Here is a 27,511-nt window from a genome sequence, read left to right as displayed (position 1 = left end):
CATAAATGGTTGTCGGTACAGTCAGCAGCAAACTTTAACCATATTTCAGACAATAGATCTATCTATTATTATAAAACACTCTGTAGTCAATAATTTATCCCTTAAAACTCATCTTTGATCACCGAAATGACATATTTAAATGTTTTTTCCTTGAAAAAAATTATTCATGCCTTAAAATATCTTGAATGTAACTCGACACCCTTGCCTCATTTAGTATACGTGGTTCTATGAATATGCAAATGAGCCCCGCCTCCACTCACTCAGCTCAGAGATCCACTGGTTGACGATCACACGTTGATCTGATTGGTTACAAGGTAGTTTGTGACGTCAGAAACACCAGCGATTTCAAAGCGTGTTTTTGAGACTGTCTTTGGTTCACTGCAGTTTTAAGGAGGAAATACTCAGCAATGCTGTCGACTTATGAATTTACACATGGTTTGTCTTAAAGCATATTAAAAAACCACATAGACACATAAACAACATTAAAAGCTGGATTTTAACCACAGGATGACTTTAAATCTTGTAGCAACATGTTAATTCTTGCTAGCAGCGTGTTAAATCATGCTAGCAACATGCTAATATGTTAGCAATATGTTCAATCATGCTAGCACTAAACCTTATCCTCAAGTTGGATTTAAAATGCAACATTTTCATTTAATCACAATTAACATGTAATTAAGTGTCCAAAAACATTACATTCAGTTCACACTCAAATCAAGTATATTCTTAAAGAGCATCTTGCAGGTAAAAAAAAAATCTAAATGAATATATAATATATAAATAATAATATATATAAATAATATATATAATATATATAAATACCATATGAAAAGATAATGCAGGATTTAAAATGTTTTAAAACGACATAAGGACACCAATTTAGTAGATAAAGTTGACTGCTCGTACAAACCGCTTTTTTTCAACATCGCGTCATTTTACGTCACACGAGGAAGATGTGTGCTGTGCTCTGCCGCAGCTCAGTGCAGAGTAGGTTGGTATTCAGTAAGAGCAGTCGTGAGTCAGTGTGTTTTCAGTAGTTTTTGTATTTCAATTTATCATCGTCATGGTAAATTTATGTGTTTGTGGAGCTTGCAAAAACTCCAGCCTATCAGGACATCGAGTCCACCGGTTTCCTAACAAGAAAAAGGACGGTGCTATCTTTCGTGCCTGGGTGCGGTTTGTGCAGGTGAAGAGATGGGATTTCTCTTCCGCGTCGGCTTCGGAAAATGCGGTCGTGTGTAGCGTTCACTTCAGATCGGAGGATTATCGTCCCGGCGATATGATGGAGTTCAACATGGGATACCGAAGTAAGAACCGGGTGAGACTCAGAGCTGGTGCGGTTCCTTCAGTGCACGCATCTTCGGATTCTCCCGCCGGATGTAGGCGCGAGCACAACATCAACTGGCAAACGCAATGTATGCGGAACGAAACTGAGCTACTCGTTATTGTGTTTGTGTGGACCGTTTATCAGTTTGGACCAGTGCAGCGCGAGCCTGATCAAGCAACACTGTAACTGCGAGATCCAGTAAATAAAGCATTTGAATTCGCCACTGAAGTAATAACATCGCTGCGAGATCTAGTGAGAAATATTCACATTTCTCCGTTATTAACGGATCGAACAGCGCTGACGTGGATACCAGGAATAAACATTGTGCAATGAATGAACGAACTATCCAGTGTCCACAGATCAGCAACATTCACCATGGCTTTACTGTAGTAACACTAACTGCAACCATGGAAGTTTGGCATTTTCCACTAAGGCCCAGTATGCATCCACCTCCCTGCAACACTGACTTTCCTCAGCTGTAAACATTGCCTCGCATTTCCCACACAAGCACCTATGGAACAAAAAATGTTTCAGGAATAAATATCTCTCTGTCTCTCGATGAGAAACCGCTAAGTTAATGAAAATTATTGAATTATTGAAATGTCAGGAAGTTCTTGTTCGTTAAGTGCACTGACAGTAATCCTGTGAGTGAGGGGAATGATAGAGATTGTGTGCTAATGCTTGGTTCATGAAATTATCTTCAGCTCCCGAATCCAACAAGGCCTGGCAGTGGTGAAACTGGGTTTCCCATTGCAGTCTTACCAGGAGGAAAGTCAAAGATGAGGATTTCTCAGCCTCAGCTCTACTGCCGGGCTTGATCTTTTACCGCAGTAAAGGCAAAGTCCCTTCTTTCTCCGCCATTTTCTCTCCTCCCGGGAAAGCCGAGCTCTACCCACCTGCATGGGTTCGTGATCCATTGCGGGGCTGACCGTATTGCTGACGCTGGACCTGGAATACTCTGGGTTCTCGGAAACCAAAGTCTGGCGTGCTTGCTGCTCCCATCGCTGTAGTCGTGCGTCCATACGCAGTGCCAATTCAATAAGTCCGTCGAGATCCGTGGGGAGTTCCAGCGTGAAGATCTCCTTCTGAATACGGTCAGCCAACCCATGCAGGAACATGTCCCACTGCGCCTCCTCGTTCAAATTGCACTCTGCTGCCAATGTCCCAAATTCGTTGGAATAGTCCGAGACTGGTCTGTTATCCTGCCGAAGATCGATGAGCAGGCGGGCCGCCTCGCGATCACAGACCCGCCTCATTTCCTCGGAGAGTGCTTGGAACGAGGAACAGCACGGATTTTGGTTCTCCCCCACCGCCGTTCCCCACTGAGCCGCGCACCCCGACAGTAACGTCATAACCAATGCCACCTTAGGGGCCGATCACACCTGACGCGTTTTTTGCAGTGAGAGGCGCCTATTTTCAATTGATTTCCTATGGCAGCGAGCGTTCTGCGCGCTGTTTATGCGCCTGCTGCACCTCGCTTTTTTGAAGTTGAAAAAAAGCAACTCCAAGTGGAAAAAGCGCCCGACGTCATCGCATTTTTTTCCACTGTCCAATCGAATGAATGGAGAGACGGGCCTTCCGTTTTAGTGATGAAAGCTACAGTTGCTTGAACGCCCGGAGAGTGCGATGATGGAGGATAAACTTGTGGTGCTCTCGCGGGTTAGGTTACCAGGAGCTTAACGACTTCACGAACCGTAACTACCAAGATCTACAGGTTCGCGTTTTCGAACCTGAAAAACGCGTTAGGTGTGATCGGGACCTTAGACTGTTCCGTGGAAAACGTCAGGGGCTGAAGAGAAAAGAACGAGCATTTGGTTAGAAATGCTCTGCAGAAGTTAGGCTCACCAGAGTATGCTTCAGGAGTAGGTAGGCACGGCACATGCTGATGACTGCTGTTTGGAGGAGTGGGAGGAACGGACGGCGGGGGTGGCGCAGTCGGCGCTCTCAGTTGTTGAAGTTGGTTGGTGAGCTCGGACACCTGCGCTACCAAGGCTTGCACCACGCGACCCGTAACAGCCATCTGTTCCTCTTGATGATCCATGTGAGCACTGTTGTTGGACAGAAACTCTCTTAGATCGGACGCACTCGCTGAATCCATTGATGGTCAGATCGTTCTGTCAGGGTCAATGAAAGAGGATTCAGTAGCGAGTGTGAAAACAACTGGATGACGTGGGTCCGATGAATAGAGGTGCCCGGGAACAGTCTCTCTTGGCAGCGCAGGGACGCAAATGGGCAACCCAATCCTCCATGGAAAACAAGGAAGAGCGACCAGGAAGACAGAACCCGTAATCTAGACACGAAATGCAGGGACCACAAAGACAGCCAGGACCAGGACACGAACACCGGGAACTCCAAACGATCTGACAAACACAAGGCGGATGGCAAGGACATTAAATAGCAGAGCTGATCAGCAGAAGCTGGCGCTGATGATCTGATCAGCGGCAATCAGCAGCCATACCCACACACACACACACGGGGAAAGAGAACGAGTCAGCGAATTCATGAACCGTGACAGTTGCTGTCAGGGCTTCATAAGTCACATTTAATGACCAGAATATCATATTCATGTATTATATTTGGGGTGGGCTCTAAGTAAGCACCTGCAACCACCCAAACATCCTACTTTTACACAGCAAGCGTCACTCACACTTCAGATATTTCTTCAGAAATGACAAAATCGTGTAATGTATAAACTAGAAACTTTGTTCCACAGAACTTAATAAAAAATCTCATTAAAGGCTTTATGTGTTTGTGTCTATGTCAGTCCAGTTATCTTTATTCAGGCCAGTGTGCTTGTAAACACATAATTTAATGCCAAAGATGGATAAGAGGGTGCAGTGAGTCAGCCGGACGTTGGGTGTGTGAAGTGTGTTTGATGGCAGGCTTGTTTTTTCCAAAGCACTGTAATGGAATTTGTGCTTCAATGACTGACTCACCGGGAGAAGCAAAACAGAGCGCGAGGATATGTTTACAGAGAGATATTATAGCAACGCTGACACATTATAAACTTTTAAAAGAACCATCTGCAGGATTAGAACACAATTAGGTAATGTTTAAAAGGGTCCTATAATGCATTTTCACAAGATGAAAAACAAGTCTTTGATGTCCCCAGAGTGTGTATGTGAAGTTTTAGCTCAAAATACCTCACTGATATTTTTTTTATAGCATGTTAAATTTGTCACTTTTTGAGGGTGAGCAAAAACAGACCGTTTTTTTGTGCGTTTCTTTAAATGCAAATGAGCTGCTGCTCCCGGCGCAGAGGGTGGAGCTTCAAGAGCTCATGTGTTAACAGCTCCGATTACCTCACATACACATGCAGTAAAAATGTCAAAAAATGTTAGCCTTTTATGTTCAAACAGGAGTTGGACAAAGATGGAGAGACACAAGAAGAAGGGACAACATGTAAAATGCAACAGGACATTTCTGAATTGTTAGTTGATGAATTAGCTGATGTGGAGTTAACTATCTTCTAGTCATTGATTAGCATATTCTGTCATGATAATCTATAAATCGTGTTCAGGGGGCGGGGTTTTATGTACATTTTAGGGTTAGTGATGTCACTAACCCAGGAGGAATGTCGAGTAGTCTCTACCAGCCGTTTATTAGTCCTTAAAAACAAATTTCTGTTAAAGAAAATATCTCCCTTTGCTTTGAACTTTGAGCGTTGTAATTTTGCAGGTGTTGTTTATGCTCAAACACCAACATATACACACTTACTAAAGTTAAAAAAGTTAAATCATAATCAACCACCCATTTAATAAAACACTTTTGCAATGTTCATTTTCACAATCTATCAAGCCGAAGCTTCATCTCACAAATGCTGGAGTCAGACGTCAGGGTGTGTCGAATCAGCTGCGCTTCACAGAGCCCTCGCTGACAGGTCAAAGGTCACACACATTCCTCACCAGGACGTCCTGAAGATCTCCCGAGAGCATCGGTTCCCGGGGGATCACACTGTGACACTGTCACATAAGAGACATGTTTTACTGCTCTATTCAGTACAATTATTTTATGTATAATAGAGTTTTAATTGGTTTGCATGTTTCCATTTTATTCCACTTAACATTTTAAATGTGTGTGTCTTTAAGAAATGTATGGTTGGTAAGCAGGAACTACACTTGAATAAAGAGAGCAGCATGGCAAGCAAACAGGGTGCACAATAGATACCAATCGCTTTTCTGGAGTGTGGAGTTACCACTTGTGGACTCACCTTTCCAGACACCACTTCAAGCTTTTGAATTATCACTACTTTTAGACTGTGTATACACTGGTGGACACTCACATTGGGATGCTTCAACACAAGGATTCTTATGGACTGTTTTATGGTATATGGAGCGATGGACTCTATGCTTTTAACAGCCTGTTTCAGCCTGTTTGAAATCGCTGGTGTTTCTGACATCACAAACTACCTTGTAACCAATCAGATCAACGTGTGATCGTCAACCAGTGGATCTCTGAGCTGAGTGAGTGAGTGGAGGCGGGGCTCATTTGCATATTCATAGAACCGCTTATACTAAATGAGGCAAGGGTGTCGAGTTACATTCAAGATATTTTAAGGCAGAAATCTTTTTTTTTTTCAAGGAAAAAACGTTTAAATATGTCATTTTGGTAAAGGATTTTTAAGATGGTCTGTCAAACTAAAAGAAGTTCAACTTTTTAAAAAAAAGGCATTTAATAACTGTACTCTGCTCCATTCATGATGTGTTTAGAAGGAAGAGAGCATCCCGGATGAACGTGCCCTTAGAAGGCAGGACACTTGGTTTTAGAACAGAGCTGTAGTCTCTATGGTGAAAGATTATAAACTCAAGACACAGTGCAAACATGGTAAGATGGCTGATTTCATAAGTGTCCCTGGAATGATAACCCGAAATGTAAATCCCTAAATTGTGTGGAAAATATGATTCCAAGGGTTTGATAGAGTGAAAGTTACTTTTTAACAACAACAGGCCAGTCCAAATACCTTAATATTTCCATAATCTTGAAATAAGATCAATGATATTAATGATCAACAATGATCATATTAATGATCAACAGAAAGTTTTGGAGCTTCTATGGAAATAGTTATTAAGATAATTTCATAGATTTTTTTTTTTAATGTGGCTTTGTGTTGGCTTGACAGATGCATAAGGAGACATGCGTGTCTCTCTCGCTCTAATAGCAGTGATGAAAGCGCCTCTGAGATCACCTCCTTCCTTCATCACTGCTGATGCACAGCAATAACTCGCCGTTCTTTCAGATGAACAGGTGTGCGAGAGCTTAGTTCTGCACAGTGTGTGTAAGTGCACAAAAATGCAAAGCACTTCAGAGTATGAGTGTGCATCTTTTTGGCAAGCTAAGGGTCCATAAGTTTTTGCTCTTGTTCTTGAACAAAATCCCTCCTTCCCTCTCTATCCACCTTATTTTTCATAGTCATTTGTAACTTGAATATGTCTAGCTTCTGGTGTCATTCGCTTCCAGTTGTACAAAACAGTCTGTTATACTGCTTTATATTGCAAACTTTTAATTGTTATCATATTATTCTAATTTCATTATCATAAACACATCAGTTTGTAGCGCAAATAGTGTTTGTTTTATTTACCCATAGGTGCTAATGAAATGTCTCGCACATTCAAAAAAATAGCTTCTCCGTCGCAAAATACCAGGGTTTGGTTATGAATTACAATTTGACAACTGATTTAGCTTTTAAAAATGTAAAAGTGTACACGATTACACCCAATGCCTGGTTGTAATGCTCTACTCCATCATTTGTGAATTTCTGCTGCCATGATGGCTATAACTTACACAAGCATCAGAATATGTTTATAACGCATAGTTGGGTAATATCATTTTGTGGTCCCATTTGCATCAATAGCAAAATAATAAAATCCATGATAGAGATTTTTTTCAAAAGAGCAAAAAACATTGAGACTGAGAGATTGATAATGTTGGTCAGAAGAGAGAAGGATGTCAAATTTGCCGTTGTATTAGAGACACTTAAATTAAAATATAAAATAATGAAAGTCCCCCTGTAGTCAATACTTTTATGCCTTAAAACTCATCTTTGATCACCAAAATTACATATTTAAAGTTTTTTTTTAGTGGGAAAAAAAAAACATCTTCATGGCTTAAAATTGCGTGAATGTAACTCGACACCCTTGCCTCATTTAATATACGCGGTTCTATGAATATGTAAATGAGCCCCGCCTCCACTCACTCACTCAGCTCAGAGATCCACTGGTTGACGATCACACGTTGATCTGATTGGTTTCAAGGTAGTTTGTGACGTCAGAAACACCAGCGATTTCAAAGCGTGTTTTTGAGACTGTCTTTGGTTCACTGCAGTTTTAAGGAGGAAATACTCAGCAATGCTGTCGACTTATGAATTTACACATGCTTTGACTTAAAGCATATTAAAAACACCACATAGACATAAACAACATTAAAAGCTGGATTTTCTCCACAGGGGGACTTTAAGTGTTTTCTGGAAGACCTCATCCTGACATCAAGAAATCACACAGAAGCTAGCCAATCAGATTACAGCTTGCTAGTTTGGCAGGTCTTGCCATTTAGTTGCAAAAGGATGATCTGGATGTCTATGGGTTTGTCAGACCGTCTCGCTGAAGTCGATTCACTTCACTGTAAGAATCCAGTGTCCAGAAACCCAATTTTTTCATTCTACTGGTGAATCTGGCTGCGTATGCAGTGCTGAGCACACAGAAAATAAGGTAAACAGTGTTTTCAAAGCGTGTAAAGTGTCGGGGTTTCTGAGGCAATGCGCTCTCACACAGGCCTGGCTGTTTGAGGAGGAACGCAACGGGGAAAACCACTTTCTCCTACAGAGCACAGCCTGTTGATTTCATGAGGAAAAATGTTATCACAGAGAGTTACCAGCAAACAAACACTGCTGAGAACACATCCTCACACAGGACACAGTGAAAGCCTGCTTGTAAACGTTGACCTCATGGCCATATCTTTATCAAACTAACTAAATTCACAAGGCCCAGGATATTATTTTATGGGTGAGCCCCTTCAGGACCCAAATGAGTCATCTGTGGCCACATCTACATGACTGAAAACAGCATTTTTATTTTAAAGGGGACATATCATGAAAATCTGACTTTTTCCGTGTTTAAGTGCTGTAATCGGGTCCCTCGTGCATCTTCCAACACAGAAAACATGAAAAGTGAAACAGTAACTGGTTTGGTAAGCCTTTCTCTGCAAGCATGTCAAAAAATAAGCCAATCAGATTTCGCACGCCTTGTGACGTAGAAAGGAGATCTTATTATAATATTACCCGCCATTTGGTTTCGCAAGCGACAACAGTGTAACCAGTTCTAACGCAATGGCAAAAGTTCCAGCAAAGCATGGACAAGCACTGAACACTATTTGACTAAAAAATGTCACAGCTGTCTTATAAAGACCTCAGGGAACTGTGTCAACTTGTGTAAAAGTTAAACATGACGGTACATGAAAGTCGATGAGATTAATCTCCACAACAACTACACATGTATCCACTAACCATTCAGAAACGTCCATGTGCGTCTAAACATGAAACTCTTCCTGAGTCTCTCCGTAAGGCTGCACTCGCTACTGTTATTTCTGAGATTTTGGATGAGCGAGATTATTTGTGTGTTTTGCTATTGTATCCGAAGCTCGTGTAAAAGTATCGATCGTCTTCTGAACGGACGCGGAGCAGCAGCTCATTTGCATTTAAACGGACACACACAAAAACGGCATGTTTTTGCTCACACCCAAAAAGGGGCAAATTTGACAAGATATAATAAATTATCTGTCAGTATTTTGAGCTGAAATTTCACAGGCACATTCTGAGGACACCATTGATTTATATTACATCTTGTGAAAAGGGGCAAGATGGCGTAAAAAGGTGATTTAGCATTTTTATGCCATCTCAGTGTAGACGATAAACTTTTGAAAAACATGGTAATATTGACGGAAAGTGTTTTAAAGGTGACATATTACCCCCTTTAAAACACTCTCCATCAATATTACCGTGCTTTTCAAAAGTTTCTCGACTACACTGAGATGGCGTAAAAATGCTAAATCACCTCAATGCACATGCGTAAAACATAGTAAAAGCTCTCTGAGATGATACAAGAGACCAGACATAATAAAGTTCTCATGCTATTCTTCTGACACGATCATTTCATTAGCTAAATATCTTCAGGTCGCACTCATGTTTTGACGCAGGACAGAAATTGCAATTGCATTTTCGAACATTTTGAACCCAGATTAATGCCTGTACCATAGTGGGACCAGCACAATGTTCCCGATTGCCTCCTAGCAATGGTCCTGCTGGATAATTATGGCAAATGGAGCAAATACAAGAAATGCAAGAAACTGATTCACATCACTGCTACAGCACATTTACAATCCACAATCCCACAAGCAGTTATTTATTTCTCTTTAATGACTCGCTTCCCATCAGGTCATCTATTTGCTTAAACGGCTTGGTTGGTTCTTACGCTAATTTAACTATGAGAGCTGACGGCCGGCCTGAAGGAAATCTGTTTGCCTGTGGAGGCTCTCAGACTTTCCCTGAGTCACCGGCCCTCAAAAGACGCCTTTATCCTCTGCAAAGTCAAAGCTTACCTGATGCAATTAGGTCAACACATATAATCACACACACACTTTAGAAAGCTTAATAAAGGAGCTTCACTCACACACAACCTCACTTAAATCTGGAATGTAACACTAGTGTACTGCTAACGGAAATGCACAATGCACTGAATATAACAAAAGTGAAACAGTATGCAACGACAGATAGGAGTGAGCGGGGCACTACTTTAGGAGTAGGATGTTGTGAGATCCTCTTCCAAGCAACCACACAAATCTGTCATTTTATCACAGTGTGTTTGAAGGCCAGAGGGGCTTGTGGTCAGTCTGATGGCTTTGAGTGTCTGGTCAAAACAAACACTGTCAGTCAATGACGTGTCTAGCCGCGTTGTGTGCCTAGCACTTTACTGCAGTTCTGTTCAGAAGTAAAGCAGTGGCTTGGTTTGTCTTTCTGAGATGTGTTTGTTTCAGTCATGCATTGCCACCTGACCAACTTAAGAGACACATGCTGTTTGTACTAGCACACTAATCTATACTATTTGTGGATTATATAGTAGGCTATGTATACAGTGCACTTTATGCAAATGTTTTGTATGCGTGGATAACATACAACATTTTCTCAAATGTGCAGTACACCAGAACACACTCTCAATCCCAGCTAATAGGAAATATTCTGGCGAGGTTCTCTCAAATTTATTAACAAATCTTAGTATCATTAATAGATCGTTCAAAGTTATCTGTGCTCTGTCCGAATAGCTATGCTTACTTCCATATAGTGGTGTAGTAGCCTAGCCTACTCGAGTCCGGACTCGAGACGTTTATCTATCGTTTCAGACTTGTCTTGGACTTGTTGGTATTTACATTCGGACTTGGTCATTGGTCTCACCGAAAGTTTTAGTTGGTCTCGTCCGAGTGCTTTTTGCACACATGCTTTTTGATCATTACAAATAATAATGCAAAATTATTATCTTAGAATAGAAGATATGCTGTCTCTCACATCACATAAAATTATCAATAGTTAAGTACGTGGTCATGAAGAGATTTTTTTTTTTCTGTCTCTGTCTTGACTGTCTCAGTTTGACTCGGTCTTGACTTGGACTTGAACCTCTTTGGACTCGGTCTTGACTAGTCCTGGTCTTGGACTCGAACCTCTTTGGACTCGGTCTTGACTAATCCTGGTCTTGGACTCGAATTTCTTTGGACTCGGTCTTGACTAATCCTGGTCTTGGACTCGAATTTCTTTGGACTCGGTCTTGACTAGTCCTGGTCTTGGACTCGAATTTCTTTGGACTCGGTCTTGACTAGTCCTGGTCTTGGACTCGAACCTCTTTGGACTCGGTCTTGACTAGTCCTGGTCTTGGACTCGATCCTCTTTGGACTCGGTCTTGACTAGTCCTGGTCTTGGACTCGAATTTCTTTGGACTCGGTCTTGACTAGTCCTGGTCTTGGACTCGAATTTCTTTGGACTCGGTCTTGACTAGTCCTGGTCTTGGACTCGAATTTCTTTGGACTCGGTCTTGACTAGTCCTGGTCTTGGACTCGAACCTCTTTGGACTCGGTCTTGACTAGTCCTGGTCTTGGACTCGAACCTCTTTGGACTCGGTCTTGACTAGTCCTGGTCTTGGACTCGAACCTCTTTGGACTCGGTCTTGACTAGTCCTGGTCTTGGACTCGAATTTCTTTGGACTCGGTCTTGACTAGTCCTGGTCTTGGACTCGAACCTCTTTGGACTCGGTCTTGACTAGTCCTGGTCTTGGACTCGATCCTCTTTGGACTCGGTCTTGACTAGTCCTGGTCTTGGACTCGAATTTCTTTGGACTCGGTCTTGACTAGTCCTGGTCTTGGACTCGAACCTCTTTGCACTCGGTCTTGACTAGTCCTGGTCTTGGACTCGAACCTCTTTGGACTCGGCCTTGACTAGTCCTGGTCTTGGACTCGAACCTCTTTGGACTCGGCCTTGACTAGTCCTGGTCTTGGACTCGAACCTCTTTGGATTCGGCCTTGACTAGTCCTGGTCTTGGACTCGAACCTCTTTGGACTCGACCTTGACTAGTCCTGGTCTTGGACTCGAACCTCTTTGGCCTCGGTCTTGACTAGTCCTGGTCTTGGACTCGAACCTCTTTGGCCTCGGTCTTGACTAGTCCTGGTCTTGGACTCGAACCTTTTTGGCCTCGGTCTTGACTAGTCCTGGTCTTGGACTCGACAAAGGTGGACTTGACTACAGCCCCGCTTCCATACAATATAGTAGGTGAAAAACAGTATGGGCGCGAGTATATCTGAGTTCATAGTATTTATAAAACAGTAGGCGAAAAGTACCCGGATCACCTACTACAGCACTGGGCTTTAATAATATTCTCAAAACGTTCTATATATTGTTTGTGGAATTTTTTTAGAATGTTGTTTCAGAATGTTTAGAGAACATTCAAAAGTAACATTACAGCACTGTTTGCAGAATGATTTAAACATTTTTTAAAGCATTTAAAAAAAAAACATTTTGAAAGTTCAGAAAACATTTAGAAATAACAGCAAAAGGTTATTAGAACATATATTTGTTAGCTGGGATACTACTTATCCCACAATGCAATGTGTTCAACTAGACCTTTAATTTCCAGTGTGACAAATGAAAAAGAAATAGAAAAAAAAATTCTTGACTCATGATTTGATTGTAAATTTTTTTATTAAAATGCGAAATAACAGTTTATTTCCATGATGACAACTTGCTGAATAACACTAGTGACTTCATGAGGTCATGTGAGAATTTTAGTTAATACATAAAGTAATGTAAAAAGGAAGAGCAAATTGCATGTGTTTGATGCTAATTAGAACTTATATTAACACATTGCTTTTGTCATAATTCTTACATATTAAAATTACATACGATAATTAAATGACTATTTTTTACTATAATAGAAAGTGTATAATACATACTGTATCATCCAGTAGCCTAAGTAGCAAATTAATATTTAATTCTGAAAACAGCCATAATAAATGATATGATTCAGATGCATAATTAAAGGAAACACCTGCACACATGGGAGGAACCTCGCTGACAAACAAATGTCATGCTATCCATGCAGTAAATGACCTCTTCATTTGGGTGGATGGATGCACATGTCACCCAGAGTTGTAGTCGGTCACACCTGGCCTGTGTCTCAGCATCATGAACAGTGAGGAACAAACCTGGATGTCAACTGTGGAAATCCCAGTGCACAGAACTCACTCTCTCACAGTGTTTTTCGCCCATTCTCTCCTATATAAACACACTTAAAATCTCTGTGCGAATGGAAAAACAAGTGCAATGGGCGTGTGGTCATGTGTGCGGTGAGACGGGAGGTTACCTGGAACAGAGACAGAGCTGGGTGTGAGAAGCGACCCGGGGAGGACACTGCAGCTGTGTGTGTGTTTGTACCAAAGGGTCAAGGTTTGGCCTGTTAGCAATAGCAGCCGGTAGATGTAGTAACTACACCATCTGAACCCAAAAAGCTTCTTTCTCCACTGGCGGCCAATCAAAAGTAGCTGAATATTCTGATTAATTACTTTTTTTGCAAGCAACAAATGCATTACAACATTTTATTATGTTATAGTAGATGTTTCACCAATGCATATTATTATTATTATTTATATACTATTTAAAAGTATTATTTAAAGTACTATTTAAAACAATTTAAACACTAACGGTGGGTTGCACCAATAAGGATTAAATAAAGCAAAGTTTAAATTTGTAGATCTAGGTTTTTTTTAATAAGCTGTGCACTACTTAATAAAATAAAAAATATATAATGTGATTTAAATCTTCACCTACTGTTAATTTTAACTGTAGGTGATATAAAAAATATACATTATGTAAACCTCCTCACCTGTAAATTTAAAGTTAATCCCAAACTGGAATTTAAATCACAGTATAAAATAATGGAGCGACAGGATTAAAGTTAATCTATTTTAAATTCAAATAAAAACCAGGGATGAAATGTTGGTTTAATTGTGTTTAAAAGTGTGTTTATTTTAAAACAAAGATTAAAGTTTGGTGCAACATAATTATTAACTTGGTTTAATTAATTACTAAATTAATTATTAGTTAATCTTTATTTAATATAGATTTAAACAATCCATTTTTAAATATCCTACTGTTCACAAAATACAGTAGAATTTTAAATGATTGTTACATAATTCAATTTTTATATATTTAATAAATAGACTATGCTGGCAAAGCCCTGTTTTAGCCACCATTACTCCAGTCAGAAAACTGAAATTTTAACTACATACTAAATATCTAGTTGTGCATATCCTGCTGAAAAATTCTGCACAAACCAGCAAGAATTCAACAGATGTTTGTCCAGGCTGGGTTTTGCTGATTAGTTCTGATTTAGCATTCTAGCTGGTGAAGAAATGCTGGATTTTTTGGCAGGGTATGTATGGATTTCTTTAAAAAGATAAATGAGATTGATGGCAAACATTTGAATAATAGAGTATGTATGTAACAATGTATGTTATTAGTTGTAAAATGTGGATTTATACATGCAGCACATATCAGCTGAACTCACTTTAAATTCAATTTATTCACTTTGCAAGTTAAGATTTGAATCTCCCTGATTTGGCCACCTGCTGTTCAATCTCACATTCAATCCCACTACTGGAACTGTGTTCTAGAAATAAATGTGATATTGATATGAGGGAAGGCAGGCATAGATTCAGAGGCATAAGGTACTGTAAAGTATTACACACAACAATGCAACAATAATACAACAATGCATTGAAATTTAATTTTGATACTTAAGTACTTTTAAAAACAAGTACTTCTGTACTTTTACTTAAAGGTATAGCGGAGGATTTTCCCGAATTTTAGAAAAGAACTGCCCTCTCCACTTTTTGAAAAAATGCACATGCGCAACACTCTACCTGCTCCCGAGAGGGAACGCCTATTAAACGTGTGCACGAGCTAATCATAGCTTACATTAACTTTTACTAGCAGTGATTTTAAATGGATTTCTCCAAATAGCATGCCAAACTTTACCTGTCAAGTAGAAACTTCGCGACTGAGGCATCAGTGGGAAGCCCAACCTGTGTTTTGAGCGCACGCCATCGTGTGAATCGTGTGCACGAGCACGTACGACGGCCTTACGTGAACATATCACCAGAATGATTGACACTTAGGAGGACCAATAGTCTTGATGATCCACCCGGAAAAAGAAAATCCTCCGCTATACCTTTAAGTAAAAATCGGTCTTTATAACTTTTACTTGTAACAGAGTAATATTTGACCAGTAGTAGCTGTACTTTCACTCAAGTAAGGAAGTTGTGTACTCTGTCCACCTCTGAATCACTGGGCACAACTACCGACTTATGGAACAGATTCAGCAGATTTTAGACCCATCTATAGGTCTGTTTCAGTTGCCTCTCCAGCACGTCACTGATCCTAAACTCAGGCTTAAGGTCGCACTGAGACGGTGATGGTTTGGGTGTGTTGTGGTTAGGCTTGGGAGTTTTTGGTCCAGTGATCCACACCCACTATCTGTGGTTAGATGAGTGGGAGAGACAGAAAGAAAAGGAAAGAATACACAAACAGACATATTATGAAATCCAGTAAAATTGTGGTTTTGTGACACAAAAGAGCACATTGAGAAACATTTCAATGCTGCTCTAGATGATTTGGCCAAAAAAAGTCAAGCAGTTTACCTGACTTCACCCTATGAAGCATCTGGTGCAAGTAGTGCAAATACTGTAGCCTCTGGGATCAAAGCGGAATCAGATTTTTTTTAAAGTCCCCCTGAATCATTTTATCCCTTAAAACTCATCTTTGATCACCGAAATGACATGTTTAAAATTCTTCATGCCTTACAATATCTTGAATGTAACTCGACACCCTTGCCTCATTTAGTATATGCGGTTCTATGAATATGCAAATGAGCCCTGCCTCCACTCACTCACTCAGCTCAGAGATCCACTGGTTGGCGATCACACGTTGATCTGATTGGTTACAAGGTAGTTTGTGACGTCAGAAACACCCAGCGATTTCAAAGCGTGTTTTTGAGACTGTCTTTGGTTCACTGCAGTTTTAAGGAGGAAATACTCAGCAATGGTGTCGACTTATGAATTTACACATGGTTTGACTTAAAGCACATTAAAAACACCACATTGACACCACATTAACCTAACCCTAAACAACGTTAAAAGCTGGATTTTCACCACAGGGGGACTTTTAGGGTGTGTTCACCCTTGGCATGTTTGGTTGGATTAACCAAACCCTGGTGTGATTGCTCTGTTAGTGCGGTTGAATGCAATATGGACCAAAGACATGTAAACCAACCAAAAACAGGAAGATGCGACCCTAAAAAGGACTGTTTTTCTCATCATAGTCGTGATGTTGCCCATCACAGTTCAGTACAGGCATCAGAACCGCGTCTCCTTGCAGCAGATGTGTGTGTGTGTGTGTGTGTGTGTGTGTGTGTGTGTGTGTGTGACGGAGGGATTCCTGACACTGTTTTGACTCCTTTACACATTTAATAAGCTCTACACGAGTTCTCAGCTGGTCAAAATACCAAAAATACTAAAATACTAAATTTACATTATATATTGTGCTCTGGAGGCCTTATTGGCTGTTTTGCTGGCATGGCCACATGCATTCATTTTGTTAAGTTGGTAATGCTCTAATATTCCATTTAAATTACAAAACTGAGAATTCTTTTACTTGATATCAGTTAGGCAAAGGACAGCTGTATCCCGAAGCTTCTGTGCTGACCTTTGAAGGGAATGTTGCGGGAGAGATGATTCGGGATGGGAGGAAAGCCGATGCCCAGCCGCCGTGGGGTGCCAGCGCTCTCTAGTGTCCAGTTACTCCCTCTCTGCTCCCTCCTTTTACCAACATTACACCTCTTCCGCAGGTTAGCCTGAAAAGAAAAAGGGAATGATAAATATATTTATTTTGAATTTACCAATTCTATGATCTCTAAAAAAGTGCTCTGCCTTCATATTTTCATGGAGTTGAAAATTAGCTCTACCTATAAACTCTTTTTGCATAGCATCAGTTACTAACTTGTTTTGTACTATGTTTAATTGCAATGTCCCTGTCAAATAAAAGAAAAATAAATAAATAAATATTATCATGGCTGTATAAACGTATCAGACCCCTTCCCTAACTACTCACCGCTTTGGATGACTTGGACATTTGACAAGATGGAAGGCAGATTAACTCTTTTATAGCAATGCTTGGAGATTTAGACCTTTAAGGTGAAAAGCAGATGCCGAACATTAACAAAGATCATTGCAAATAAAAAATTACTCTGTACATGTGAATTATTAAATATACAATTCATACTCATAAATACTCACAGATGTGGTTTTAAAAGTGCTATAATATGCAGAACTATTAATATGATATATATATATCCAGTCTGTATTCTCTTAGAAAAAAAGGTTCATTTAGAACTCTAGGGTTCTTGACTCTGTTTTAAAGAAAAAGGTTCTATATAAGGAGAAATGTCTTAAATGGTTGCATAATACTTTCATGTTTATTGAATTTTTTTTTTCTAATGATAAAGTATGTTTACGAGCTGTTTAATTCATAAAATTGAATTAAAAATTAACTAAGCCAAAATGAATTATAGAAAACTAAATTCATAAAATGATCCCATGATGGAACCTTCAAGCTTCTATATAGAACCTTTTCTTCTAAGAGTGATAGTTTATTGATACAATGGGAAGCAATTATTGATATAATTAATTATCGTGAGGTCAGGCCTACTTGTTTTGGTGGAGCCACTGAGGCTTGTAGTGCGGGTTGGGAACCCATGTGACCACTGGACACTGTGGAAACTCAGAACAGCCTGTGAAAGGACTGATGTGAACAGTATTTACCTGCAAAAACAAGTCATAATTTAACTCATTCTGATCAATCAATCACCAGACTACAGTACATCACTTCTCACACATTCCACGCCCGACAAGCGCCCAAAAATGAAAATGCATATTTTGGAAGTCCCCACATACCTTTATTTTGTTTTGTGTATCGGTGAGCGTGCTGGAAATGGGTTCTGGGAAGGAAAGATCTGCCCTGCCAGAAAATAACCAGAGATGGAATAATAATAGTTTTGAAGACTTTACTGATTTACTACTGCCATGACGTATTAGACTCACCTCTTGATCTTTCCAGTGTCTTTTGTCTGTATGGTGAGATCATTCAAAGATTCCTCTGTGTCAGCGCTGTATAACGGCCTTTCTGTAATCGGTCTCCTCCGTCCAGCCCATTCAGAGACATCGACAACACTCAGAGATGGAAAGATCTCTGCTGGTGTGACAAGAAGGCAGAATAACATTATGGCATTATACAAGCAAACTTCTAATGAATAGGAGCTTATGTGACACAAGGACATTATGCAGAAATCACAGGCATTCAGTGAATTCCAGTGAGAAAGTAGATGTGCAGAAGTTATCAGAAATGCAACGCAAACACACGGTCTTTGAGAGAGCATCTCTTGACGCGTGCTGGAGTGAGGCGTGTGATTCCTCGGATCCCTCGGTACTCGGTGTCCCAGCAGCACGGGTGCGAACACAGCACCCTAAAACAGTGAGCTCCATCCACATCACTGAAACACCAGGGAAAAGAGATGAGATTTTATATGAGTTTTTAATGCATTTTATATAATATTATTCTTGATAAGTTTTAGTAATATTAAATATTATATTTTATATATGATATAAATATTTCTATATTAGTTTTCAAAGAAGCACATTGAACATGATTAGATTTGTGAGATTTTATGAGTTTTTGATCTGAATTTTATATGAGTTTTTATGCATTTTATATAATATTCTATATTTCTTAATGAGTGTTAGTCTATAAATATTAAATTTTATATAATATTATATAAATATTTATATTTTAGTTTTCAAAGAAGTGCATTGAACCTATTAGATTTGTGAGTGAAAAGAAATCTTTTTTAGCCTATGAATATTATATTTTATGTAAGGAATAATTGACATTGGGCCACAGAATTATTCGAAAATAATGCACACCCGAGGTGGTAATGGAGTCAATTATTTCGCTTATACTACGGTTAACACCTCAAAACATTGTTCAGATGTTGTATCAAGACATTTGTCAGGTTTTTGTCCTTAAAACGCTCTTGTGTAGGACTAATTTCATACGCATCTCATCCTAAGCCTTCGCTGCTAATGCATAATTTTAGAGCCACTGATAGCAGACTAATGTAGTAGTTATTAATGCAGTTATGACAGAGAGAGAGCGAGAGAGAGAGAGAGAGAGAGAGAGAGAGAGAGAGAGGTTAAGCGTGTGTGAATTACCTGAGTCTGTGCGTTTCTCAACAGCGTTAAGCAGCTGTGTGTCACAGTTCGCGGGTTTGCTTGCTCATTTCTCCTCTGCCCTGCTTGGATTCTACTCTGCAGTTCTCGTGTTTCCTAGGACCTGCTGGATACCCGTTATTTGCCGGCTATTCTGTTTGTTCTATTGACTGTTTACAATAAACTTTATGCGGTCGGTCCCTCATTCGATCCGGAACCCATGCAGGTGGGCATAGCTCGTCTCTCTAGGGAGGAGAAGGAGCGCAGAAGAGCGCAAGGACTGTGCTTATACTGCGGAGCCGGGGGTCACTTCGTGTCCAAGTGCCCGGTGAAATCCAACACCCGTCAGTAGAACAGAGGTTACTGACGGGTGGCATTTCCTGGGATGAATCCTCTCGAGAAGCAACGCTCCTTCCGGTAAGACTGCAGTGGGACAGTCCTCTTATCATCGGTGTGAGGCTCTTGTGGACTCTGGTGCAGAGGGGAGTTTTATGGACCATGACCTGGCATGTCATCTGGGAGTTCCAATTATTCCCGTCACTCACCCCATCTCGGTTAATGCACTGGGCGGGCAACTCCTGTCATCGGTCACCCACTCCACCGGACCGGTGAGTCTTATCACGTCGGGTAACCATGTCGAGGAGATTCACTTTCTACTCATTGACTCGGCATTTGCTCCTGTGGTGTTGGGACATCCCTGGCTCACTCTGCACAACCCTCACATAAACTGGCGTCATGACTTTGAGTGAAAACTGTCATGCGTCTTGTTTGGTGTCTGCTTGTTCTTCTGTGTCTTGTTCTGTGTTGCAGGATGAGCAGGCAGATTTGTCTAACGTGCCCGGGGAGTACCTCGACCTGAAGGAGGTGTTCAGTAAGTCCCGGGCTGCTTCTCTTCCTCCGCACCGTCCTTATGACTGTGCTATAGACTTATTACCAGGTACGTCTCCGACTAAGGGCAGATTATACTCTCTTTCCACTCCGGAGAGGGAGGCCATGGAGAAATTTATTTCTGATTCTCTGGCAGCCAAACTCATCTGAACTTCCTCTTCTCCTGCAGGGGCGGGATTCTTCTTTGTGGGCAAGAAGGACGGTTCCCTGCGTCCTTGTATTGATTACCGAGGGCTGAACAGCATCACGGTAAAGAATACTTATCCTTTGCCACTGATGTCTTCAGCCTTCGAGAGGCTGCAGGGCACCTCTTTGTTCACAAACTCTTTGTTCAGAGTTCTCCAAACTCAAGGACTGCTTTGTTTCAGCCCCCCATTCTTGTCGCCCCTGATTCCTCTCGTCAGTTTGTGGTGGAGGTCGATGCGTCAGAGGTGGGGGTAGGTGCGGTTCTCTCCCAGCGTTCCTCCGTGGACGGCAAGGTTCATCCGTGCGCTTATTCTCATCGTTTGTCTTCCGCTGAACGTAATTACGACATTGGTAATAGAGAATTGTTGGCATTCAAGTTAGCCTTGGAGGAGTGGCGTCATTGGTTGAAGGGTTCGGGGGTACCTTTCATTGTTTGGACCGACCACAAGAACCTTTAATACATCAGATCCGCCAAACGACTTAACTCTAGGCAGGCTCGGTGGGCACTTTTTTTCGGTCGGTTTGATTTTTCCATTTCCTATCATGTTCCAAGAACATCAAACCTGACGCATTGTCCCGCATTTTTGACCAATCTGAACGCCCGGTTTCTCCCGAGTCCATCGTTCCACGTAATTGTGTGGTTTCAATGTTGACCTGGGAGATCGAGTCGAAGGTCCGCACGGCCTTAGATGGGGTAGTGCCTCCGCCTGGATGTCTACCGGGTCATTTATTTGTGCCAGAGAAATTGCGGTCCAACGTCATCCAGTGGGGTCATTGTTCCAAGGTGGCTTGTCATCCAGGAGTCAATCGTACCATTTTTCTCATTAAGCAACGGTTCTGGTGGCAAACTATGGCTCGCGACACTCGTCGTTTTGTGTTGGCCTGCTCGGTCTGTGCCAGTTGTAAGTCTTCCACTCGCCCTCCTGCTGGGCTCCTTCAACCGTTGTCAGTTCCTTCGAGACCCTGGTCACATATTGAGCTAGATTTCGTGACAGGTCTCCCTGCCTCACAGGGTAACACGGTGGTTTTAACCGTGGTGGACAGGTTCTCGAAGGCTACGCATTTCATCCCTCTGCCCAAATTACCATCAGCCAGAGAGACAGCAGTTGCTGTCATAGACCACGTGTTTCGTATCCATGGCCTCCCGACAGACGTGGTCTCTGACAGGGGTACCCAGTTTATATCCAAATTTTGGAGAGTTTTGTCGGTTGCTGGGGGCGAATGTCAGTCTTTCTTCTGGGTTTCATCCCCAGAGCAACAGTCAGACGGAGAGGGCCAACCAAGATTTGGAACGAGGTTTGCGATGTTTAGCGTCACAGAATCCGTCCTCTTGGAGTCAGCATATCTCATGGGTTGAGTACGCGCATAACTCATTACCAGTGTTGTCCACGGGCCTATCTCCGTTTGAGTGTAGTTTAGGGTACCAGCCACCAATTTTTCCTAGTCTGGAATCTGAAATCGCGGTCCCCTCTGCCCACGAATTCGTCCAGGGGTGCAGAGACATCTGGAGAACGGCCAGGATGACCCTTCTCCAGTTGGGTTTGCGCACTAAGGTCCAGGCCGATCGCCACTGGTCGAGACCTCCCGTCTACGTCGCTGGTCAAAAAGTGTGGCTTTCATCTGCTGATATTCCTCTCCGCTCCGTTTGTAGAAAATTAGCTCCTAAATTCATCGGCCCGTTTACCATCACCAAGATCCTTAGTCCGGTGACGGTCCGTCTCAAACTTCCTCCGGCATACCGGAGGATTCACCCCGCCTTCCATGTATCTAAAATCAAGCCAGTTTTTCGTTCGGCTATTAATCCGCCTGTCCCGGTTCCCCCACCGCCGCGAATCGTAGATGGGGAACCAGCCTATTCGGTTAATCGTATCCTGGACTCAAGGCGGAGGGGACATGGATTCCAGTACTTGGTGGACTGGGAGGGTTACGGTCCAGAGGAGCTGGGTTCCTGCCCGGGACATATTGGATTATTCCCTTATCGATGATTACAATCGCCAGGTAGGACCCTCTGAGAGCGTCAGGTGACGCTCCTAGGGGGTGGGGTAATGTCACGGTTTGCTTGCTCATTCTGTGTGTACTGCACTGATCTGATTGCCTATCAGCGTCAGCTGCGCTGACGAGCGATCAGATCAGTCGCAGGTGTGTCTCGTTTATTAGTCCTATATGTAGGGCTGTGTTACTCCTGTTCAGTGTCAGATCGTTTGCTTTGCTGGTTCCTGTGCTGACATCTGTTCTGTGCAGTTTCTGGTCCTGCTCTCTGTTTGCACGGAGCTCCTGTTTTCGTTCTGCCTGTGTTGAGGATATCACGGCGCGTCATTTCTCCTCTGCCCTGCTTGGATTCTACTCTGCAGTTCTCGTGTTTCCTAGGACCTGCTGGATGCCCGTTATTTGCCGGCTATTCTGTTTGTTCTATTGACTGTTTACAATAAACTTTATTTCGACTCGCTACTGGATCCGTTGTATGCTTCCTGACACTGTGTCCTTAAAAATAGCGAAACTAAGTTTATCTGCTTCAAGAACAGCGCCGTTATTACATCGCTAGTGAGATGTCATGAAGATTTTAAGTTGCTAAACTTATTTTACTGCTAAAATCGTCAGAGCAGCGCTGACAACACGTTTCTGTGCGAGTGTGTGTCCGGACTGTATGTGTGTGAGTGTGTTTGAATGCGAGAAAGAGAGTATGTGCTTTCTATATAGAATAAAACGTAATTCTGTGGCAAAAAAACATGGAAATAATTTGTCGTTTTTATCCTATTGTTTGAAAACTATATTTATTTGTTTGGTCAGTGTGGTTGTGTGTTTTGGCTCTTTTGTTGTTGTCGGCTGTAAAGACCTTTGAAATAACTGAGATAATTTGGCGAAGTGATATAGAACTGTAATGCGGTCAAAACCTGCTGGAACTAGTTTTTCACACACCTTTTCAGAACCAAAGTGAGAACCAAGGTCAACCAATCAGCCCCGTAGTATACATAATATTATATAATATCAAATATTTCTAAATGAGTTTTAACCTACAAATATTAAATATTATATTTTATATATTAGAACACAATATTATATATTTTCTGTGAGTGTTCAAAGATTTTTAGCATATACTAACTATTTCTAGCCAATATTATTAGTTGGCCTAAGATACATCCACAATGACCACACCACAGGCTTTTATTAATTTAATTACTGAATAAAATGACAATGTGACGATTATTAAACAAAACGACAATCCGTCAACTGTCTTTTTTTGTTTTGTTTGTTTGTTTTCTATTTAAAAGGATTCGTGGAGCAAAAACTGAATTGGATTGAATTCGTTCTTGTTATTTGTTCCAAATCAAAGCAGGACATACGCACAAACATGAAATATTCTTTTAAACACTTACCTCATTTGCTAAAAAATAAATAAAAAAATCACAGTAGGCTAACTGTTACATACTCGCAGTCGTTAACGCTAACGGACGTGTGTCTCTGCTTGTGTAGAGTTTGGTTGCTTAGCAGCAGCAATAGGTCACGGGGCTACTTTCACTTTCCGCGCACTAATGCAATACCAGAGCCGTTGAACATTCTTTTAGATTTTAGATTTAGCTTTTATGACAATTTTTTTCTCGCGCTGTTTTTTTAATTCGAGCTTTCAACATTTAACAGGTATATAAAGATAGTTTTAGAGAAAAAAAATACAAACACACAATACAATAAATAAAATAAAAAGTTTTTTTAATGCTTGAAGAAGAAAAAAACAAACATTAACAACAATTATCATCGTTGTCATAACATAATACAACAATACTCCAGAGTCCCTCAGTCTTTCAGTCATGCTATTTATTTATTTTTCACTTCAGATTTCCTTTTTTTTTTTTTTTTTTTTGCAAATTTTAACAAACGTAAGATACAAAAAACAGACAAACTTTCAGACAATAAACAAGTTATAGTACAATAGTTAACAAGAAAAATAATATCAAGAAACCTGATTTATCTATTGAAAATAATTTGCCAGTCCAGATTAAAATAAAACAAAACTTTGATTTGAGTGAGTGGAAGTGCTGCGTGACGTAGAGCGCGCGTGATCATGTGGCGGGTCAGCTGACACCAGCAGAACCAGGAAGCGACTTGGAAAGAATTATTATATGTTAATATTATTTCCTCACCGCATGCAGGCGATCATTACTTCATATCTGTAATATAAGTAACATTAGAGTCTCGCGGTGTGAAGATCAGTCAGAGGCATGTTTGGAACAGACGACGAGGACGGAGACTTTCTGTCTCCCACTGGAGGGTGAGTGAATTCCTGACGGACAAAGACACAATCATGCAGGCGAAAGTCTCCAGGAAAACCTCATTCAGCTGGTTATTTATCGAAATAAATTTGATTTAGATGTTTAGACCTGAAACAACTAATGCACTTATTGTGCAATAGAAACCGAAAGTGAAGTGTCACTCATGGCTACTAATATAGCGAATATATTGCAGCTTTCCTATGGATGACAGAAACTTTTTTGGCGACAAAAGTACATTAACAGACAAGTGAACCGTTTGTTGTGTTAATAAAACAACGAGTTGTTTTAAACATTCATCACTTGAATGTTACATTTGTTCTGGCATGACTTGCTTGATCACATGATGTCTGGTCTTTTAACTGTCCTGTAACTCTTGGTTTGGGTGTTTCTTTCTTCAGCTTCACTAAAATCATCTCAGCTTATGAAGTAATATAGGTTATATTGTTAGCTAATAATAACTCCCAAATCTCACAGCCCACTGGTGGCTCTAAAAACATCACTAAACACTAAAAAGCATTAAAGGTCCCGTTATATGCCCCTTTTCACAAGATGTAAAATAAGTCTCTGATGTCCCCAGAGTGTGTATGTGAAGTTTGAGCTCAAAATACCCAACAGATCATTTTTTACAGCATGTTTAAATTGACATTTTTTGGGGCTCAGAAAAACGAGCTGTTTTAGTGTGTGCCCTTTAAATGCAAATGAGCTGCTGCTGGACGACACAGGGGGCGGAGCTTCACGAGCTCGCGCTCAGTCTCTCAGGACAAATTCATCTCACGGAATGATGATAATATCAGAACCTCTCAGCAGTGGGTAAGCGTTTCATATTAGTTTGAAGGTACCCCCGGGAGCCGCCATTGGCTAACAAGCCTTCACCTGCTGTTAGCATCCCATTGACTTCCATTCATTTTGGCGTCACTTTGACAGCGAATAACTTTACATCTGAGGCGTTTAAAGACTCCATTTGTCCATTATTTATTTCTAAAGAAACACGACAATGTATAAAAGGCTCCATTACCTTGTATCTTGCGTTATGGCCCCGTAGAAGCAGTTTTTGTAAAAGTAGGCTAACGATTGCGTCAAAACCACGCGACTCTCTGGAAATTACCGTAGAGACAGGAAGAGAAGCTCGCAGTCAATCGGGGGGACGCGGAGGCATAAAGTTAAAGGAGAAGGCCATAGAGAGTCATGACGTTGCTCCTGCTCCTAGCTCATGGACAGATCCTACTCACGCTTTCCATCTCTGCAAGATTCGGAAGGGAATGGTTCAGATTTCGTTTGGCACAGCTACTAGACAACTTACAACTGTCAGGCGGGCTGCTCACGTCACATCCCCGTCGTCAAGCTCAGTTTGAGTCTGCGCAGGACGCCTGGCAATCAGGAAATGACTGCTTCTAATGTGCTTCAACTTCTCTCCGTTGAAACCTATGGGGTCGCTGTGTCCAGTTTATATACTGTCTATGCCTCTCAGTAATGGCGTTCATTTCGAGTCGGACAATAATGCCTACAGAGTCAGAGTGCTGTATAGAGATGAAACAGGTATAGTTTAGTAGTTTAATTACGGTTATTATAACGTATTTGTCATCTGCTTGTAGGCTATGTATCCATTATTTATTAATAGCCTACAAGTCTGCTGTCTGAATGATGATCAAACATGTACTGATGAGTTTAATAAAGTTTATTGTACATCACACAAAAGATGAAGCGTCAGTTTTACTTCAGAAAATCACCGTAAGAGCTGAGTAAACACAGTAGGCTAAGTTATAAGAAGTGTGCAAGTAGCCAGTAGAGTTGAGGGAGCATTTCAGTGGGCGGAGGTTAGTCAAGAAATGGTTTTAGTGACATCACTAAAGAAGGAAGTAGAGGGATGTAGTCCAATCGAGCCGTTTTTTGTAGTCAACTTCTGTTAAATAAAATATCTCGCTTGGCATTGAACTTTGAGCTTTATAATTTTACAGATATTATTTATGCTCTAACAGCAACATTACACACTAACTAAAGTTTGAAACATGGGATCACGCAGAACGGGACCTTTAAATCACCCCTATTAATGTTTCAGTGGGATTGCATTATACAGCAAAATATCAAAACAAATGGCATCCGCAAACTAATTCTGCTAGTTTTCTCAGATCTAACTTTGGTTTATATAATGCTAGACATTGTATTTCTTTGTGTCAGTGTTTCTTAAATCGGGGGTTTTCAATGCTTTAAATGCCGCGGTCCCTAAATATGACGATTCTCATGTGAGGGAATTCAAATGTCACCTATATGTTGTCTTGTATAAAGACCCAGTTTATACTGTGGATATGCCAAAATATTTTAAATATATATTTATGTTCTCTTCTTTCAAGCTACATTAAAAATAAATTCTACTCATTAAACTACTGTACAGTTAGATGTATAATTTATTTAATAATTTGTTTATTTTAATAAATTTGTATAGTTTATAAGTATATATTTTTACTTATTAATTTTAGTCTTTTATGTTATTTATTTAATTATTTAATTATACTTTTGTTATACATTTCCCCGGCCGCAGGACTCTCTTGTTGACCCCCCTTTCAGTTTGAAACCTTTAAGTGTCTTAATACATTTTTATTTTTATACATTTTTAATACAATTTTATTTCACGATAAACATATTTATCACAACATAGTTATTTTTGTTATTTTATTTTTGTTATTAAAATAATAAAAAGAAGCAAATTAGACAAATGCATTATAACACAAATATGAATTAAACAAATTAAGTCTGCAAATCACAGAAACAACTGGATCCAGGCAGAGAAAGGTGGATTTGCAGTTATCATTTTGTCTCATTTTGTCTCAATAGGCTGAATTTATATTGTATTGTTATTTATTGTAATTTGACAACTCATCAATTAAATATTTACCATCGTATATTCTGCCTAATTGGATTTTAAATAAACACTGACAAAAAACTATACAAGTTTTAGTGCTGGACGAAATGATGATATATATAACATTGATGTCAGTGATCA

At 40.6% G+C, this 27,511-nt stretch overlaps 2 protein-coding genes across 3 annotated transcripts in view; one reads left to right on the top strand and one right to left on the bottom strand.

Annotated features, from left to right (window-relative positions):
- Positions 1-3,183: 3,183 nt before the first annotated feature.
- Positions 3,184-23,712, bottom strand: LOC307174345 (uncharacterized protein; the record flags this gene model as incomplete). The annotated part of the gene is made up of 10 exons (XM_079898104.1): positions 23,623-23,712; positions 18,329-18,459; positions 18,011-18,158; positions 17,864-17,927; positions 17,619-17,731; positions 17,022-17,097; positions 16,617-16,764; positions 15,289-15,389; positions 5,233-5,289; positions 3,184-3,441 (listed from the first exon to the last, which is right to left on the bottom strand). The coding sequence occupies exons 1-10, from the start codon at positions 23,625-23,627 to the stop codon at positions 3,184-3,186; spliced, it is 1,101 nt and encodes a 366-aa protein (XP_079754230.1). The 5' UTR covers positions 23,628-23,712.
- A 576-nt stretch (positions 23,713-24,288) lies between these two features.
- fkbp15b (FKBP prolyl isomerase family member 15b) overlaps positions 24,289-27,511 on the top strand; it is a 37,944-nt gene continuing 34,721 nt past the window's right edge. The window contains exon 1 of one of the 2 annotated variants that reach the window (XM_079896243.1): positions 24,289-24,512. In XM_079896243.1, the coding sequence (XP_079752369.1) occupies positions 24,463-24,512 (50 nt within the window). In that variant the 5' untranslated portion in view covers positions 24,289-24,462. The remainder of the gene's footprint in view (positions 24,513-27,511) is intronic. The other variant, XM_079896242.1, reaches the window with a different exon arrangement.

The sequence above is a fragment of the Squalius cephalus genome (assembly GCF_949319135.1).
Source record: "Squalius cephalus genome assembly, chromosome: 16".
NCBI classification, from domain to species: domain Eukaryota; kingdom Metazoa; phylum Chordata; class Actinopteri; order Cypriniformes; family Leuciscidae; genus Squalius; species Squalius cephalus.
The sequence above is the reverse complement of the archived record's forward strand: the minus strand, read 5'-3'. Positions and strand labels throughout refer to the sequence as shown.